At 48.1% G+C, this 19,918-nt stretch overlaps 1 protein-coding gene across 5 annotated transcripts in view; it reads right to left on the bottom strand.

Annotated features, from left to right (window-relative positions):
* Positions 1–19,918, bottom strand: part of ANKRD17 (ankyrin repeat domain 17) — a 220,266-nt gene that overhangs the window by 57,227 nt on the left and 143,121 nt on the right. For 4 of the 5 annotated variants that reach the window (XM_075351211.1, XM_075351226.1, XM_075351218.1 and 1 more), the window contains 2 exons: positions 16,060–16,815; positions 4,697–4,845 (listed from right to left, as the gene is read on the bottom strand). In XM_075351211.1, the coding sequence (XP_075207326.1) occupies positions 4,697–4,845; positions 16,060–16,815 (905 nt within the window). The remainder of the gene's footprint in view (positions 1–4,696; positions 4,846–16,059; positions 16,816–19,918) is intronic. The other variant, XM_075351215.1, reaches the window with a different exon arrangement.

Raw genomic sequence — 19,918 nt, 5'->3', positions numbered from 1 at the left:
GTAGCACTCTGGGCAACAGCGCCAGAGGTGGAAACACATAAGGGAGCCGGAACTGCGACCAATCTTGAACTAAGGCGTCCGCCGCCAGAGCTCTGTGATCGTGAGACCGTGCCATGAAAGCTGGGACCTTGTTGTTGTGCCGGGACGCCATTAGGTCGACGTCCGGCATCCCCCAGCGGCGACAGATCTCCTGAAACACGTCCGGGTGAAGAGACCATTCCCCTGCGTCCATACCCTGGCGACTGAGGAAGTCTGCTTCCCAGTTTTCTACGCCCGGGATGTGAACTGCGGATATGGTGGATGCCGTGTCTTCCACCCACGTCAGAATCCGCCGGACTTCCTGGAAGGCTTGCCGACTGCGTGACCCCCCTTGGTGGTTGATGTATGCCACCGCTGTGGAGTTGTCCGACTGAATTCGGATCTGCTTGCCTTCCAGCCACTGCTGGAAGGCTTGTAGGGCAAAATACACTGCTCTGATTTCCAGAACATTGATCTGAAGGGTGGACTCCTGCTGAGTCCACGTACCTTGAGCCCTGTGGTGGAGAAAGACTGCTCCCCACCCTGACAGACTCGCGTCTGTCGTGACCACCGCCCAGGATGGGGGTAGGAAGGACTTTCCTTTTGACAATGAGGTGGGAAGAAGCCACCACCGAAGAGATTCCTTGGCCGCCTGAGAAAGGGAGACGTTCCTGTCGAGGGACGTCGACTTCCCGTCCCATTGGCGGAGAATGTCCCATTGTAGTGGACGCAGATGAAACTGCGCGAAAGGGACTGCCTCCATTGCTGCTACCATCTTCCCTAGGAAGTGCATGAGGCGTCTCAAGGGGTGCGACTGGCCTTGAAGGAGAGATTGCACCCCTGTCTGAAGTGAACGCTGTTTGTCCAGCGGAAGTTTCACTATCGCTGAGAGAGTATGAAACTCCATGCCAAGATATGTTAGCGATTGGGTCGGGGTCAGAATTGACTTTGAAAAGTTGATGATCCACCCGAAACTCTGGAGAGTCTCCAGCGCAACGTTCAGGCTGTGTTGGCATGCCTCTTGAGAGGGTGCCTTGATCAGGAGATCGTCCAAGTAAGGGATCACAGAGTGACCCTGAGAGTGCAGGACTGCTACTACTGCTGCCATGACCTTGGTGAAGACCCGTGGGGCTGTCGCCAGACCGAAAGGCAGGGCTACGAACTGAAAGTGTTCGTCTCCTATAACGAAGCGTAGAAAACGCTGGTGCTCTGGAGCAATCGGCACGTGGAGATAAGCATCCTTGATGTCTATTGATGCTAGGAAATCTTCTTGAGACATTGAGGCGATGACGGAGCGGAGGGATTCCATCCGGAACCGCCTGGTTTTCACATGCTTGTTGAGCAGTTTTCGGTCCAGAACAGGACGGAGAGAACCGTCCTTTTTTGGCAACACAAACAAATTGGAGTAAAAACCGTGACCTTGCTCCTGAAGAGGAACAGGGATCACCACTCCTTCTGCCTTTAGAAAGCACCCGCCTGCAGAAGAGCACCGGCTCGGTCGGGAGGTGGAGAAGTTCTGAAGAATCGAGTCGGAGGACGAGAACTGAACTCTATCCTGTACCCGTGAGACAGAATGTCTCTCACCCAACGGTCTTTGACCTGTGGCAGCCAAATGTCCCCAAAGCGGGAGAGCCTGCCACCGACCGAGGATGCGGAGAGAGGAGGCCGAAAGGCATGAGGAAGCCGCCTTGGTAGCGGTTCCTCCGGCTGCCTTCTTTGGGCGTGACTGAGCCCGCCAAGAATCTGAGCTCCTCTGATCCTTTTGAGTCCTTTTGGACGAGGAGAATTGGGACCTGCCCGAGCCTCGAAAGGACCGAAACCTCGACTGTCCCCTCCTCTGTTGGGGTTTGTTAGGTTTGGGCTGGGGTAAGGAAGAATCCTTAGACTTTGACTGTTTAATGATTTCATCCAATCTCTCACCAAACAGTCTGTCACCAGAAAATGGCAAACTGGTTAAGCACTTTTTGGAAGCAGAATCTGCCTTCCATTCCCTTAACCACAAGGCTCTGCGTAAAACCACGGAGTTGGCGGACGCCACTGCCGTACGGCTCGTAGAGTCCAGGACAGCATTAATAGCGTAAGACGCAAATGCAGACATTTGAGAGGTTAAGGACGCTACTTGCGGAACAGATGTACGTGTGACAGTGTCAATCTGCGCAAGACCAGCTGAAATAGCTTGGAGTGCCCATACGGCTGCGAATGCCGGAGCAAACGACGCGCCGATAGCTTCATAGATGGATTTCAACCAGAGCTCCATCTGTCTGTCAGTTGCATCTTTAAGTGAAGCCCCACCGTCCACTGCAACTATGGATCTAGTCGCAAGCCTCGAGATTGGAGGATCCACCTTTGGACACTGGGTCCAGCTCTTGACCACGTCAGGGGGAAAGGGATAACGTGTATCCTTAAGACGTTTGGAGAAACGCTTATCTGGATAAGCGTGGTGTTTCTGAACTGCTTCTCTGAAGACAGAGTGGTCAAGAAAAGTACTCAATTTACGCTTGGGATACTGAAATGGAATTTCTCCTGCTGTGAAGCTGACTCCTCCACTGGAGGAGCTGAGGGAGAAATATCTAACATTCTATTGATGGACGCTATAAGATCATTCACTATGGCGTCACCATCAGGTGTATCCAGATTGAGAGCGGTCTCAGAATCAGAATCCTGATCAGCTACGTCTGCCTCATCATACAGAGTCCTCCTGCTGGGACCCTGACCAGTGTGATGAAGTCGAGGGCCGCTCCCAGCGAGCTCGCTTAGGCTGTCTGGGACTGTCGTCCGTGTCAGAGCCTTCACCCTGGGATGCATGGGACCCCCCGGAGCACGGATTTGTTCCAAATGAGGGGGGCCAGGGAGCATTGAATCAACAGTGCCCATGGTCTGAGTTACCGGTCCGGACTGCAAAGTCTCTAGGATTTTAGACATAGTCACAGACAATCTATCAGCAAAAACTGCAAACTCCATCCCTGTCACCAGGACAGTGTTCACAGGTGGTTCTCCTTGGGCCACCTCTAGCAGAGACCCCGGCTGAGCAAGTGCTACAGGGGAGCATTGCACCCTATGGGGGTCAGTGGAACCTGCCGGTAGAACAGCCTCACATGCGGTACAAGCAGCATAGAAAGCCTGTGCCTTGGCACCCTTGCTTTTTGCGGACGACATGCTGTTGTCTAGCCATCTAGGAGGGTATATAGCCAAGAATAGCGACCGTACAGTGCAATGTATAACATACAAGCATAAAGTACAAATGAACACTTCGGCACTAGTGGGGTCAGCACCTCAGGTGCTGCTTACCGCCCGCTCAAAAGCGGGTGTGTGGTCGCCCGAATCCTGTGTCTGGGTCTCCAAGAGCTTGTCTCCCTTCTCCAGCTCAGACTGCAAACAGGAATGGCTGCCGGCGTCCTGTGGAGAGTGGCGGGCCGTGGGCATGCCCCAGACAAAGTGCGGGAAACTGGCGTCTCACTGTGCCCAGTGAGGGGGCTGGAGTATGCTAAGCAGACTCCAGCCCTCGGCGCTGACGTTCTGAACAGCGTCCCGCCCCTCCCCTGACTGGCAGGCCTGGGGGCGGGAACGAAACGAAACTAGGCCGCAAAGCCGGGGACTCGAGTAATAAGCGCGGCCGTCCTATGTGCACGGCCAGCGCGGAAGTCCCCGGCGCATCACAAGTCCCAGCCGCGCCACAGTGTAAAAACAGCCAGCAGCGGCCGGCGCGGCAGTTTCTAATACATAAACTCACTCAGCTAAGCTGCAGTGAGTAATAGCACAAGCGCTCCGCGCTGTTGTCCCCGGCGCACTAACACACCCAGCATGCTGGTGTGTGTGTGCGCGATTTGTACGGGGACACAGAGTACCTTAATGTAGCAGGGCCCTGTCCCTGACGATACTCAGCTCCATATCCAGCAGGTTCTCCGGGTCTGTGGATGGAGCACGGTCTCAGTGCCTGGAGACCGGTAAGATCCCACTTCACCCAGAGCCCTGAGGGGGATGGGGAAGGAAAGCAGCATGTGGGCTCCAGCCTCCGTACCCGCAAAGGATACCTCAACCTTAACAAACACCGCCGACAAGAGTGGGGTGAGAAGGGAGCATGCTGGGGGCCCTATATGGGCCCACTTTTCTTCCATCCGACATAGTCAGCAGCTGCTGCTGACTAAAACAGTGGAGCTATGCGTGGATGTCTGACCTCCTTCGCACAAAGCATGAAAACTGAGGAGCCCGTGATCCCACGGGGGGTGTATAGGCAGAAGGGGAGGGGCCTTACACTTTTAAGTGTAATACTTTGTGTGGCCTCCGGAGGCAGTAGCTATACACCCAATTGTCTGGGTCTCCCAATAGAGCGACAAAGAAATATACATACATACACAGGCACTTTTTTTTTTAAAGCGCATCAGAACTGTGGTGTGAATGTGCCCGTACTAGGATACCATTAATATAGAAAACCTTATATCCGTTCATACTGTACCAATGTACGTAGTCAAAATTGGTTTACAAACATAATACCCAGATTCTAAACACCATATCAAATAGGAAACAATGATGTATAGTTAAAGTGGTTATCTTAACTTTGACATGTGGAACATTAGTACCCCCTGGTAGACTGCTACAGCATTCAGGCAAAGAAACAATGGCCATACATGTGCGGCATTTTCCGTCCACTTCCATGGGGGCAGCTTATCCCATATCTTACCTGTGCATCAATATCTATGGAGGGGTAGATTGGTAACATGGCTGAAGGAGAAATAATGGGACTTGGAGTTGGCGTCTGAGGTTGGGATATGGAAGTTGCAATGCTGTGGGTAGGAGTGTTTGAGATTGCTGACGTTCTTCCACTCACTGCTGTTGAATAAAATATCTCAGCTTAGTAGTGCTATAAAAGAATAAGGCACGCACTCGCATTAAAGGTTTAATACAAGGTCTGATGAGAAACTCGGGCAAGCAGATTCTCAAAATCACGAAACATTTACCATTATGGCTCTGTGAAAATCGGCACAATGCTCTGCCGAAACTATCACTTGGCAGACCCAAAGGGTCATCAGATGGTGCTAAGCTGTTCAATGTGAAGAGAACCTCATTAAGTGAATAGTGGAAGCATTAAAATACTAAAGCAATAAGACGTGGTTACTGGGAGCATTTTGATGCTTCAATATTCTGGAACACAAGGCCATATAAAAGCACAATACAGCACTCCATGCTCACAAGCCATACCATTACATGTGCCAGGACAGTCCACTTTACACACCATGTAACAACCATATGGACCAGAAATCTAGACAATAAGTTCATTTCATTATTGCGACTTGTATTTCTTTTCATACACTTTCCCAACTTATTCTAGGTCTATATATTCCAGGCTAATCTCTGTGGAGCTCTAAACGTCAGTCTATGTTACCTGGCATGTAGACCACACTAGGCAAGTGATAACATGGGCCCTGCAGTTCTCTGACTTATCAGTACACCTAAGGCCTGTGACACACATCCGTGCCGCCGGTACGTGTTTGCCATTTTTTTACACGTCCCGGCGGCACGGAAACACGTTCAGCAATGCTACCTTATTGTAGCAGGCACACACATGTAAAACCACACGGAACACGTGTGCGTTTGTACGTGTGTGCGTTTCTAAATGCTGACATGTCAGTGTTTTCTCCGGCAGCACGGGTGTCACACGGCCCGCACCCGTACCACACGAGCGTAGTGTGGATGCGGTCCCGTGTGACACGCGCCGGAGAAAACACAAGTATCAGAGAAAAAAGAAAAAAACTTAACTCGCCGTCTCCAGCCCTCCTGTCTCTGCTGCCTCTTGCTGCCGACCGCCGCTCATTAATCTCATTTAATATTCACTTCACTGCGGCCGGCAGCAGCAGCGGGGAGACGGGAGGGCTGGAGACCGAGGATCAGCACCACGGACAGCAGGAAGGACCAGGTGAGTATGTTAATTACCGGTTCTACGTGTGCTATCGCGGATAGCACACGTAGAACACACGTGGCCCGCACGTACCAGAGACACGTACTTACCACACGCAACACGCAGGGAAAATACGTGTCTCGCAGCACGTGCGTGATTTTCACGTGAGTGTGGCAGAGGCCTAAGGCTGGTTTCAGACGCCCGTGTTTAATCAGGTACCAGTCACACGCATGGTTATGGTCGCGCGTGTGACATCTGTGTTTGCATACGTGTGACACATACCAGGTAAAACATGTGCCTCTGTAATGAAAAGATGTTCTATATTTACCTGTATCCAGCCATGCTGTCTCCAGCTCTGCTGCGTCCCCGCTCCTGATCCCCGCTCATTATTTTCATTGATTATTCACTGCTTGAGGATCTGGAAGCCGGAACATCGCAAAGACAGGCTGGGTACAGCAGATGACCGCAATCGCTGGGGACATCGCTGGTGACAGGTGAGTATACAGCAGTTTGTGCAGTGACATCCAGGGACTCATCAGGGTTCCCAATGAACCCTCATGAACCCCTGGAAGTCACCACCGTGACACTCGCTTTAACGCAGTTGTCGCACGGGTGTCATCAGGAGGTCATCAGAGTTCATTGGGAAATCCGATGACCTCCTGGACGTCCCTGAACACACACTGCTAGCAGGATACTCACCTGTCATTAGCGATGTAACCAGCAATGCTGTCCTCGGCGATGCAGTCCTTGGCGGTGCTGTCTCCTACGCTGTCATCGCAATGCCCCTGCTCCCAGCTGCTCACTGCGGTGAATAATCAATGAAAATAATGAGCGGGGGTCAGGAGCGGGAGGCAGCAGAGCCGGAGACAGCATCGCTGGGGAGAGGTAAATATAGAAAATCTTTTTATTTAAAAACCCCTGTTTTCTCCGGTCCGTGTCACACGGATCACACCAGTGTGCGGTCTGTGTGACACCCGTGCTGCCGGAGAAAAAACGGACAGGTCTCCGTGTGAAATATAGGGGCCACACGGTCTGTGTGAAAACACAATAGGGTAACATGGGTACGTGTGACATCCGTATTAAAAACGGATGTCACACGTACCTAAAACACGGACGTCTGAAACCAGCCTAAGACGTCTTTAAGAAGTGGAAACCTGCCTCCCATCATTATGTATCACAGTACAAGACACAATATCCACAATATCAGGAAAACTGTGGCAATGTACTGCCGTACAATGACAGGGATACAAAAGGGAAAACTTAAGGGTTCTATGCCTTAAAGAATACCTAAACACTTTCAATTATTTCTATAATTGTGTCCAGCCTGGAAAGTTAGGAAACTTTACTTATCACTTTATTAGGGAATTTGTCTTTACTACTATAAATACAAGAAGGTGGGGATTACAAACCCCGCTTCTTCCCATTGATATCAGAACGTACTTATATGGAGTACTGATGCTGGCAGTGAATGGCTCAATACTGTCTTCTCTGAGTGTTGTGCTTCTCAGAACAATCTCCTGCAGCAGCTTGTCTCCAGAGAACATGGGTGTTGAGATGACAATTTTACTGCCACCATCAGTACTAGATGAGTACTTTCCAGCTGACGGCAAGTAAATCACCTAGGTAAAAGCAGGGGTTTGGAAGCCACTTCCACACAATATATGTCCTGAAATGGAATGAAGACAAGTCCACTAATAATGTGATTTGTAACGTTTCATAACCTTACATGCTGGCCAAAATATGAATGCATGTATGTGCATATATTTATATTTACTGTGTAAATAAAGTCTGTCTAATGTCCTGTCACCAGACAAGGCTCCCTTATTAGTCAGGTTTACACAAAAATAAAATTGTGCAATTAGCTGTGTCTCAATTCTAGCGGCAAAGGATATCAACTGTCAGAATTTTTAACACAGAAATGTGAACAACTCCATAGACATAAAGCACGTGTTCTGTGAGTTAGGGTATGTGCGCACGTTGCTTTTTACCTGCTTTTTTGCTGCTTTTTCTTCTGCGCTGTTTAATGCCAAAATGGATGTGTTCTTCTATTCAAGCAAAGTCTATGGGAATTTGGGTTTCTTGTTCACACTATGTTGTTCAAAATGCTGCCTTTTTGTGGCAGAACTCCGTCAAAATACGGACGGGCCGCATGGAAAAAAAAACGTATGCAACGGATCCGTGTTTTTTCGCCGCATCCGTTGCATAGGTTTTTGAGCCGGATTGAGCCGCACTGCAAAACCGGATGTGTGAAACCCACCTTATGGAGAAAAATTGGGCGAAGTTCCGGCTGCACGGCCAACTGTACCTGCACCAGATCTCGGATCTATCAGAAGCCCTGCACTGTGACTGATTCTTAGTAGACCAATACAATACATGACTGCAAGCAGAGATGTAGAAAGCCACAAGCAATCGATACAGAAAATGCTCAACTTATTACATACTCGCTCAAGTTCTAACTCTAAACATTACACCCATGTTAGGGTATGTTCACGCTGCGGGTCTGCTCAAATAAATGCACTAATGATCAAAAGAATGCTTCTATTCATTTTTTAGGGGAAATCCACTTGATGTTAACTTATTAAAGTTTTTAAATGCCTTAAAAAGACACCAAGTGATTAAAACAAGTGACGTGTGCATTCTGCTGGCAATTTCAGCTAGGAAGACACTCAACAGTTCATGATAGAAGTCAATGGGAAGGCTAAAAACATACCAGGAATACGCCTGGACAATTTATGAGAATTGTAGTTCAAAACAAAAGCCAGCAACTTCATTATTTACGAAATAAAAAAAAAAAGAAAATCAGTAGGGGGTGGGGGACAGGGGGGGAAACAAAACTTGCTGGGAAGCGTTTTTCCCTTGCAGGTTGATAAAAATCTGCAAGAAAAAAATGCATTAAAGCAAAAAAAAAAAAAAACAAAACAGGGTGTGCACAGAGTAAACAGGGCATTTGAACAAGCACAATGCCACAGACAGTGGGAGCTGTGATGCTGGGTGGGTGGAAAGTTTGAGATTCTACAGGAATGTTAACAGCAGCTCGTCAGGAGCTGAAAAGGGAGGGGGGTGAGCAGGCAGCCACTGTACAGAAATCAATGGGCTGCAGAGAGCGCTGGGAGATTAGGACCTAAGGGGGTATTCCCATCTCCCAGACCCTATCCCAATATGTAGGTTAACAATATTTGCAAATAACTCCAATTAGAAATGTAGTATAGTACTCCTGATTTTGCGATATCCCTTACTTCATGTGCAGGGCAATGTAGCCATGGTATCCACGGTTATGACCACGAGCAACTACCTGTCACTATATGGGTGGTCGTAGTGATTGATACCCAAGCTGCAATGCTCCAAACATGAGGAAAGAGACATAGCTTATCAGGAAAATTATAATACATTTCTAAACAGAGGTATTTGCCATTATTCCACCTACTACATGATCTTGGAGATTGGAATACCCCTTTAACTACTCTACTGAAATGTAGCTATTGCACACTCAGCCAGGGTGTAGACAAGTACTAGTGGCCGAGGTCCATGAAAAACAGGTGTACCCTATGTAACAAAAACGCTCTCATTGCAGGAGAATAAAAACAAAGAAAACAAAGTTAAGGCAAACTTATTTTCATGCTATTAAAGCAATGTAATAACTTGAAAATGGCCCTTTAATGTTATTCACAGCAGTATGCCAGCATGTACTTGAGGTTTCACAATTGCTAAAAATCTTGGTGCAAATTAAGTACAATTAAAGGGAATCTGTAACCAGATTTTTGCCATTTCAACTGAGGAGGAGCATGCCGTAGGTAAAGATTCTGAAAGTAACCATGTTGATCTTCGATCACTGTGTGCAGCCCTTCTGACATTATCTCAGGATTGAGTGTATCAGAGCTGGGAGCTGTCCCCACCCACACCAATGACAATGGAAATTGTGCATTGACTGAGGTGTCAATCACCACAGGGGGCGTGCCAGTCTGCTCTGCATGCTCAGAAGAGTCACACCAATGTTGATCACAGAGCAACAAACCCTTTAGGCCTCTCACACATCTGTTTCAGGTACATGTGAAATTAGTTTTTTTCACAGATGCCACACAAACCCATGTTATTCTATGAGCTAATTCCCGTCCGTGTTTTCACACAGACCATGCGGCCCCGCATGAACACAGACATGTCCGTTTTTTCCTTTAGCAGTACGGGTGTCACAGGGATCGCACACTGATGTGATCCGTGTAACACATACCGGAAAAAACACGTGCCTTTGAAATAAAACAATTTTCCTATACTCGCCTGTCTCCAGCTCTGCTGTCTTCGGTGCTGCTGTCATTTGCTTCCGACCTATTCACTGCACCACAGACCTGGAAGCAGCAGCAGCATAGCCGGGGACATCAGCATCGGGGACAGGTGAGTATCCAGCAAGCAGTGTGTGTATTTCTATATATGTGTGTGTATGTGTATAAATGTGTGTGTGTGCGGGTCATCGGCGGCACCAGCAGGCTGTAGCAGCCTGCAGCAGCCTGCCGTGACCACGTGGGCCCGCTCATTACATATGCACGCCCATCCTCCCGCCCATCATCTCTCAGCGAAACCAGCGCTGACAGGTGGGCGGGGTGATGGGCGGGAAGGGGGGGGTGTGCATAATTAGCAGCCGGCCGTGATCACCCCTGGCAACTACAGCCTGGAGTGATCATGTGCGGCTGTATTCACTGCCCCCCGTGCATCATTATCAGCGCGGGGTGCAGTGAATCAGTGTACTCACCCGTCACCGTGTGTGGAGCCGCCCCCCTGCAGCATCGCGTCTTCCTGTCTGTGCCGGCGGTCAGCTGATCTGGACACTAGGTGGTGGATACTAGCGGCGCGCACAGCGATGACGTTATCGCGGTGCGCGCCGCTATTGTCCAGATCAGCTGACCGCCGGCACAGACAGGAAGACGCGATGCTGCAGACAACGGTGACTGCTCCACACAGCGGCGCTGCAGCTGAGACAGAGATCGGTGCTTCAGGGAGTGAGGAAGGGTAAGTATAAACGTTTATTTTTTTTTTCCTGTGCCACAGGATACACGCCATTTACCAGGATGGGGGAATTTCATGAGCAGGATGGATGGGGGCATATCATGAGCAGGATGGATGGGGGCATATCATGAGCAGGATGGATGGGGGCATTTCATGAGCAGGATGGATGGGGGCATTTCATGAGCAGGATGGATGGGGGCATTTCATGAGCAGGATGGATGGGGGCATTTCATGAGCAGGATGGATGGGGGCATTTCATGAGCAGGATGGATGGGGGCATATCATGAGCAGGATGGATGGGGGCATATCATGAGCAGGATGGATGGGGGCATATCATGAGCAGGATGGATGGGGGCATATCATGAGCAGGATGGATGGGGGCATATCATGAGCAGGATGGATGGGGGCATATCATGAGCAGGATGGATGGGGGCATATCATGAGCAGGATGGATGGGGGCATATCATGAGCAGGATGGATGGGGGCATATCATGAGCAGGATGGATGGGGGCATATCATGAGCAGAATGGATGGGGGCATATCATGAGCAGGATGGATGGGGGCATATCATGAGCAGGATGGATGGGGGCATATCATGAGCAGGATGGATGGGGGCATATCATGAGCAGGATGGATGGGGGCATATCATGAGCAGGATGGATGGGGGCATATCATGAGCAGGATGGATGGGGGCATTTCATGAGCAGGATGGATGGGGGCATTTCATGAGCAGGATGGATGGGGGCATATCATGAGCAGGATGGATGGGGGCATATCATGAGCAGGATGGATGGGGGCATATCATGAGCAGGATGGATGGGGGCATATCATGAGCAGGATGGATGGGGGCATATCATGAGCAGGATGGATGGGGGCATTTCATGAGCAGGATGGATGGGGGCATATCATGAGCAGGATGGATGGGGGCATATCATGAGCAGGATGGATGGGGGCATATCATGAGCAGGATGGATGGGGGCATATCATGAGTAGGATGGATGGAAGGTATATCATGAGCAGGATGGATGGAAAGTATATTATTAGCAGGATGGATGGGGGGTATATTATTAGCAGGATGGGGGGGTATATGAAAAGGATCATATACAAGGCAGGAGGATCCTTATCAGAATGGGGTACCTTAGTAGAGAATTTGGGGACATTACCCCCATAACAGTGTCAGCAGCAGATCCTCGCCCCATAACAGTGTGTCATGACCATATTTTTTGGTTAAAATTTTATTTTCCTATTTTCCTCCTCTAAAACCAGGGTGCGTCTTATGGTCAGGTGCGTCTTATAGTCCAAAAAATACGGTACATATATACATACATACATACATACATATATATATATACTGAGCCCTCGTGGGCAGGGTCCTCTCCTGCTAAACCAGTCTTGTTTTGTACTGTTAATGATTGTTGTACGTATACCCTCTTTCACTGTAAAGCGCCATGGAATAAATGGCGCTATAATAATATATGCGTGTGCGGGCTGCGTGCGGGCTGCGTGCGGGCTGCGTGCGTGTGCGGGCTGCGTGCGTGTGCGGGCTGTGTGCGGGCTGCGTGCGGGCTGCGTGCGTGTGCGGGCTGCGTGCGGGCTGCGTGCGTGTGCGGGCTGCGTGCGTGTGCGGGCTGCGTGCGTGTGCGGGCTGCGTGCGGGCTGCGTGCGTGTGCGGGCTGCGTGCGGGCTGCGTGCGTGTGCGGGCTGCGTGCGGGCTGCGTGCGTGTGCGGGCTGCGTGCGGGCTGCGTGCGTGTGCGGGCTGCGTGCGTGTGCGGGCTGCGTGCGGGCTGCGTGCGTGTGCGGGCTGCGTGCGTGTGCGGGCTGCGTGCGGGCTGCGTGCGTGTGCGGGCTGCGTGCGTGTGCGGGCGGGCTGCGTGCTGCGTGTGTGTGCGGGCGGGCTGCGTGCTGCGTGCGTGTGCGGGCTGCGTGCGTGGGCGGGCTGCGTGCGTGGGCTGCGTGCGTGGGCTGCGTGCGTGGGCTGCGTGCGCGGGCTGCGTGCGCGGGCTGCGTGCGCGGGCTGCGTGCGCGGGCTGCGTGCGCGGGCTGCGTGCGCGGGCTGCGTGCGCGGGCTGCGTGCGCGGGCTGCGTGTGTGTGTGTGTGTGGGCTGCGTGTGTGTGTGTGTGTGTGTGGGCTGCGTGTGTGTGTGTGTGTGTGTGTGGGCTGCGTGTGTGTGTGTGGGCTGCGTGTGTGTGGGCTGCGTGGTGCGACGTCAGGTGGTCATTGGAGTATCCAATGAACTCTGATGACCTCCCGACATCCGCACTACCACGGGCGTCACGACAGTGACTTCACGGGTTCATTGGGCAGTCCGATGAACCTGTGACACTACTGCCATGCCCACATACACACTGCTGATGGCACCTCTGCGGTGACCTGTGCTAACCTTATGAGGTCCAGGTCACTGCTGGGAAGCACACACAGCTGTGTGTGCACCTGCATGGGCTGCTCTCACAATCAATAGGGAACATTCGGTTCTCCATTGAATGTGCCAGCAGTATGGGATCGATATGGGCACCCCCAAATTGGATTACCGCGGACCAGGATTAGTGCTTTAACAGGGAACTAATTGGAAAAGAGAGGGTGTCTCTTGTCTTTATTGACTAATTTTCTCTTTTTAGGTCTTTCAGGTTCGATTTTGGGAAACGTCGTGGGACCTCAATGGATTACGGCGGACATTTTGTATTTAAAAATAAATAAATAAGAATTAAATAAGTTGGTGAACGAGGGCTAGAGTCGGGGAGGTTTTGTTCAAATAAACTTTTTAATTCTCCTTTCAACTACTGGATTAATAATGGTGATGTCTGCTAGACTCCACCAATGACTACTACCAGGGTTTGATGCCAGCTGGAGCTGGCATCAACCCCACAAATATTACCCCATTTGCCACTGCACCAGGGCAATGGGAAGAGCCTGGTCCAGCACCAGAATTGGCGCATCTAATAGATGCACCACTTCTGAGGCGGCTGTGAGCTACTATTGTTAGGCTGGAAAGGGCCAAATAACCATGGCCCTTCTCACCGCAATAATATCAGACTCCAGTTGTCTGCTGTACCTTGGCTGGTTTTATGAAAATGGAGGGGACCCCGTGTTTGTTTATTAGTAAAAAATAAATTAAAAAAATAAGCGTGGGATGCTCTCCATTTTTAATAACCAGCCAAGGTACAGCAGAGAGTTGCAGCCTGCAGCTGTTCCATGTGCTGGATGTGAAAATTGGGGGGTGGGGGAGACCAAGTCTATTTTTTTTTTTAAGTTAAAAAATGCTGCAAAACAGCTGGCCAAGCTAGCCATCTCTATTAAGCTATTCTATCTGTTCTGTCTATTTTATATGTTATTTAGTATTTTTTTTTTATATATCTATTTTATCATTCTATAGCGAGATAATTTTTTCATGCTTTGCCCATCTTTTACATATGGAAAAACCATTCATTTCAGTATCATGCATTTGTTACCGGTACCAGTCACATGAACGTCACACGTACGACACACAGATGACCATACCGGTACTTGTTGCTTGTACCTGCGAGATGTGATAGAGGCCTTAGTATGAGTAAACAATAGCTGTACAGATAAGAGAAACACAGATGTTTTGACTTATTTAACCCTTGCAGCAAGCTGTCCTCAGCTTACATTGCAAAATCCTGGTGATAGATTCCCTTTAAGGAGTCTCACTGAACAAATTCACTGGACTGCTTCACAGCACAGTTTACTGTATCAGATAAGAGCCATCACAATCTTTTATATTAGAAAAAGCTGAAGCATGTGATACTGGAAAATTCCACCAAGGATAACTGACATCATAAAACATGAAAACTACTGTAAATTCTAGTGCAAATGTTTTATAAAGCTGTTAAACCTAACAATAATGTCCATATAGTAGATAATATTTTCTTTAATGCTGCATTTCTCTTTTTGTATAAAAAGGATGCTCTCACTTTGTCGTCATTAATGAAGCAGCATCTACCAGCATTGACATGACATTGGCTGCAGGACTCACACTTCGTCTGGATATCTGAGGGCATGGTGTGTGCTGCATCCCATTAGTGGACACTGATTGTTATGCCATGAGTGCTGCACCCAATCTAATGCAAATGCCAACTGAAACAGAACCAATATGGCTGGAACGGCATGAAAGGTACCTTTTGAGTTTTTTGGGTTTTTTTTATTTTATATGGGAAAAGGATAGTAGTTAAAAGGGAATCTGACACCAGGCTTTTGCTATTCCATCTGAGAGCAGCATAATATAGGGCAGAGACCCTGACTCCAGCGATGTCACTTACTAAGCTGTATGCTGTCATTTTAATTCTCTGCTACAGATCTAGCAGTTATACAGAGCTCATGAATATGCAGGACTACCTGGAACAACTGCTGATTAATCAGTGATTTTATCAACACTAATGTGTAGTTTTGATAAAATTGCTGTTTAATCAGCAGTAGATTATCATTAGAGCACTACTTGGTGTGCTGCCAGGTAGTCCAGCATATTCACGAGTTCTATATAACTGCTAGATATGCTAAATATTGATTCTATCAAAATGACAGCAAATCGCTCAGTAAGTTACATTACTGGAATCAGGGTCTCTGCCCCTACATTATGTTGTCAGATTAGGTTGCAAAAACCTGGTGATAAGATTCCATTTAAGATGTTGTCCACTAAATGGACTAAGCCAATAAATAAAAGCTGCCTATAGCTCTAATGGGGGAGAATCAAAGAACTCATTCATTATGTGCTAAGACAATGTGCTTTGCCTGACAACTGGGTGTGGCTTCAGAAGAAGGGGTGCGGCCTAAAATGTGACACACTGCCAGAAATTTGCATTAAAAATTTGGCCCATTTTCTAACTAATAGGTCTTCCAGACATAAGACTAGTCAGTCTAAAGATGCACACAATTTACTGTCCAGCGAGAACCGCTGATTAATTTGGTGCATTTTTAGACTCCACGTGCACTGTAACAATTAGACCGTATAAGCCTCCTGTTCACACACAAGTGATTTAATGACAAGCAGCAAAATACATTTTCTACAGCGCTAAAGAACAAATGCATAAGAGGCTGAAACTGCATGAAGCTAATGCCAGATTTGTCACACAGTACACAGAAAGTCATTGGCACATGTAAGTAAAACCACATCGAGCTCTTTCGAACCATCATACCCACCTGCCATGATGTCGTCCAGTGTGTCAGTGAGGGTCTGAGCGGGGCTGGCTATCATTAACCCTTCTTGCGTTTCTGCCAGAACACTTTGCCCCAGCCCTGTTAGCTGTGCTTGCGCCAATTCTTGCTGTCCCACTATAACTCCTTGGAGGTCTGCAAGATTTGCAATGGGCCCAGGGGATAATGTACCTGCTGCCAATGGCAAAGCTTGAGGCAATGCCAACGGCTGCATTGGAGTAAACCCCATAGGTATTGCAGTCTGCTGGGAGTCCTGTTTAAGTAGGATGGTGTCCACCTGCTGCAAGTGAGCATAGTCTACCTCCGTGATCTCTTCCCCATCCCCCACTGGAGTTAGCAGGCCAAGATGTTGGCAAGACTGCTGCTGTTGCTGCTGCTGGAGTTGGATTCTCTGGGCCTTCACTTCTAGGTACTGCTTTTTAAGCTGCTGTTGGGTTTTTAACTGAAGCTCCCTTTCTACTTTTTGCAGTTCCTCTAGGATCTTTTGCTTCTTCTGGATCTGCTCCTCTCGGGTTTTATTCAACTCCTCGATCTTTTCCTTTGTCAACTGGTCTGCATGGGCAAGCTCCAGGGACTGCAACTGTGCATTCTTTTCAATGGCTTCTTTGATCCTCTGCTCCAACTCGGTCAGCTTCCCCTGAGCTTCTTCTACAATGCTTTCTGGAGATTGGCTGCTGATGTATCCCTGGGCGTCTTGTCCGCTGTCTGGCACATGGCCACTGGACTTCTGCTTAGATGCAGCTGTGTGAAAAAGAAACCCCCTCAGAACCATATGGAAGCGCAAAAGGAATGACTGCTACTGCCAGACATGGCGAGAGCCGATAGGACAGGCACATAGGCTGAGCCCATACTATGACACTACAAATCAATGCATCCCCACAGTATTAAGAAACCTGTCTATGGTGTAGTCACAGATGATGGGTCTTATGCTCCATGCTTTTATAGGTCTAAACTACAAACCTGTACTTGACAATTTCCATCAGATTGCTACACAAAAGGCCATCACCAAAAAACAGAAAGGCAGATGGGTGAGCAAAATGGCTTCAGTGATAGCAATATCACCGCCACGTTGCTTCCAGTGTGAGCATTAGTCAGACTACAGCGGCTATGTTAGTAATGTTATACAGAGGAAGATCAGGAGCAGGGTGATGGTGGCAATTTTACCAACCTCGGGTGTTACCATCCACAAATTAAGGATATCACTCAAGCAGAAAGGACAGATTAAGTTAGATACGAATTTCTTATTTAGTCAGCAATACCAGATTTATGTGGGACAAAGAGGTCAATATAATATACAAAAAAATACTCCAGATATTGATTGTTCAAGATCAAATAAGGAATCCGATAAAAAGGCCAGGTTTAAAGAGAAACTAAACATCTATAATATATACTGCACATATTTTGTCTATAAACTGCAAGATAAGTGGGATCTGGTTCTGAGACCCTCACAAGAAACAGGAGTGCACACTCAGGAGAGTACAGATTCAATAGAAGCATAGCTATGAAGCCTAAGCTTGCTATTCAATCTGTACTCCTGAAACCCAAGGTGCTTATGAGCGAGCGGTGGGGGGCTCATGAATTGGCCCCCGATCTCATATTTAAAAGGGCCTGAAAAATTAAAAAGTAAAGAAACCGTTGCAGTATTTTTCGGGATACGTCCACTCTTGACACCTTATTTACAATCCCTACTGATTTTCTGACTAATAATATGGTAATCGGCACTATGGAACAGAGGATCTGATTAGCCAATATTATCCACAAGCAATGCACGCTTTGTCGGGTAGACCCAACCCAAAAATGCTTTGAAAATATGAGGCGAGAGCACTTAATAGTTCAGCACGGATTATATAGAAGGTGAATCCTTCTAAAATGCCCTGTAATGCATGCGTATACTGCAGGGCCAGGCCTGCGTCTGCTCTGTTCTGTGAGCAGAAAAATCCATCAGCTTCTAAGGGCCAGTGTACAGATCCAAATCACTGTGTACATGTTTCTGCCCCTATTTAAGGATGGGATGTGGTAGCAGTGTTATAGCCCATTATGCCCAATGTACAGAGGAGAGGGGACCACCAGCCATCGGCACAAGTTTCAAGCATTATCCCCACATTACAGGCAGGCGTACAGGGAGAAGCACGTCTGGTAGTTCTCTTTTCCAGATTAGTATTTTTTCAATTCTTAAGTCTCAGCCTACAAGACGCCTGGCATTAGGGAATACTTAAGGACCTGTCACCGCTGAGAAATTCTGTTTTAATATATACAAATGCTTATGAATAGAACCTTTTCTTACAACTGTGCCGTGTGATAATCCCAGTATTACTCCTGGACATCAATAAATTGACAACTGGGTCACCAACATGGAAATTGTTACATTGCAAAACCCTCGTTACTTGTGGATTTCACCCTACTTCATTTACAAAGCTTCAATAAGGTGAAACCTGCAGTGACCATCCGCATAATAATGAGCAGGTCCCAGGTTTAAATCCCCCCACGCTCTCATTGTCATGCAGATTTCTCCCCCACAGGTGACTGGCATTTGGAAAAACCCTCTTACTTGTATTTTACCGCATTGAGGCAATCCTGAAGTGCGATATCTGTACCTCAAATCCACATGTGAACTTTGCATTAGACTACGTGCAGGTTCAGGTTTCCAAACAGAAACCACTATAGAACAGGTTCTCCTTAGGGCCGTTTCACACATCTGGCTTTTTGCCGGATTGGCGGATCCGATGCACTCCAGTACAGTGTATACAGTACAATGGCAGCGCGGCAACTTCCGGGTCACATGCTCCGGTCACATGACAGCATGTGACCAGAGCTTGTCGCGCTGCCATTGTACTGTATACACTGTACTGGAGTGCACCGTATCTGCCAATCCGGTGAAATGCCAGATGTGTGAAACGGCTCTTAGGGGGGAGATCTCTGGAAACTGTTTTAAAGCATTTTTATCTATAGTTTTGTTTTTGGCTTTTTTTAAACAAGTTTTTAACAAGATAGTGCCTACAACACGTATTCTTTATGGATGAAAATTGCCAATAAAGTCCATGGGTAAGTGAGAAATCGCGTACAGCACACAGTTGGCTCCCGTGTGCTGCCCGGATTTAAACAACGCAAAGGATGGGAGATGAGCGATTGATTTCTTCATCCATCCGTAAAAAACACTGAAAAACGGACACGTACCGTACAATGATGGCACATTGATACAAAAACATTGACAACATCCATACCATATTTTGAAAGGGTGAATGAGGCCTTAAAGGATTCTGTCAGCAGGATTTTGCTACCTCATCTGGGAACAGCATGATATAGGCAAAGAGATCCTGAATTCAACTATCAACTGGATACAGCCGTTCTGACACAATGAAAGCTTTTAGATTTAGCAACAGAGCTGAGAAAGCTACGCTGGCCATAGCAGGCTCTCTATAGAGATTGGACAATCAGGGGAACAATAATATGCTCCTGCTGTGTAAAAGCAAATCAACAACAGATCAGACCATGACAAGACAGGCATCCCTGAATTCTCTGTGTAATCCCTTGCAGCATGCTGTCTTCAGCTTACATAGCAAAAACCTGCTGACAGATTCCCTTTATGACCACCACCCACTTACCAAGTAAAAAGTTAATACACAGTTGTCAATTTTATCATAAATGTCTAGGGGTAATAACAGAAGAATGGGACCACGCACAATATGAAGTAGTGATGCACCATAATAGTTCTTGTGTAAAGGAATGCATGTAATTACTAAAACAGATCTCAGCAGTGTGGACCGGTCTATTTTAGAAAGCTGGTATTGCTGCTTAAAGAGAAATCGAGACTGGGACAAAAGGTTACGAAACAGCATATCAAGAA

This window comes from Anomaloglossus baeobatrachus, chromosome 1 (genome assembly GCF_048569485.1).
Source record: "Anomaloglossus baeobatrachus isolate aAnoBae1 chromosome 1, aAnoBae1.hap1, whole genome shotgun sequence".
NCBI lineage: Eukaryota > Metazoa > Chordata > Amphibia > Anura > Aromobatidae > Anomaloglossus > Anomaloglossus baeobatrachus.
This window is presented reverse-complemented; position numbering and strand designations above follow the sequence as displayed.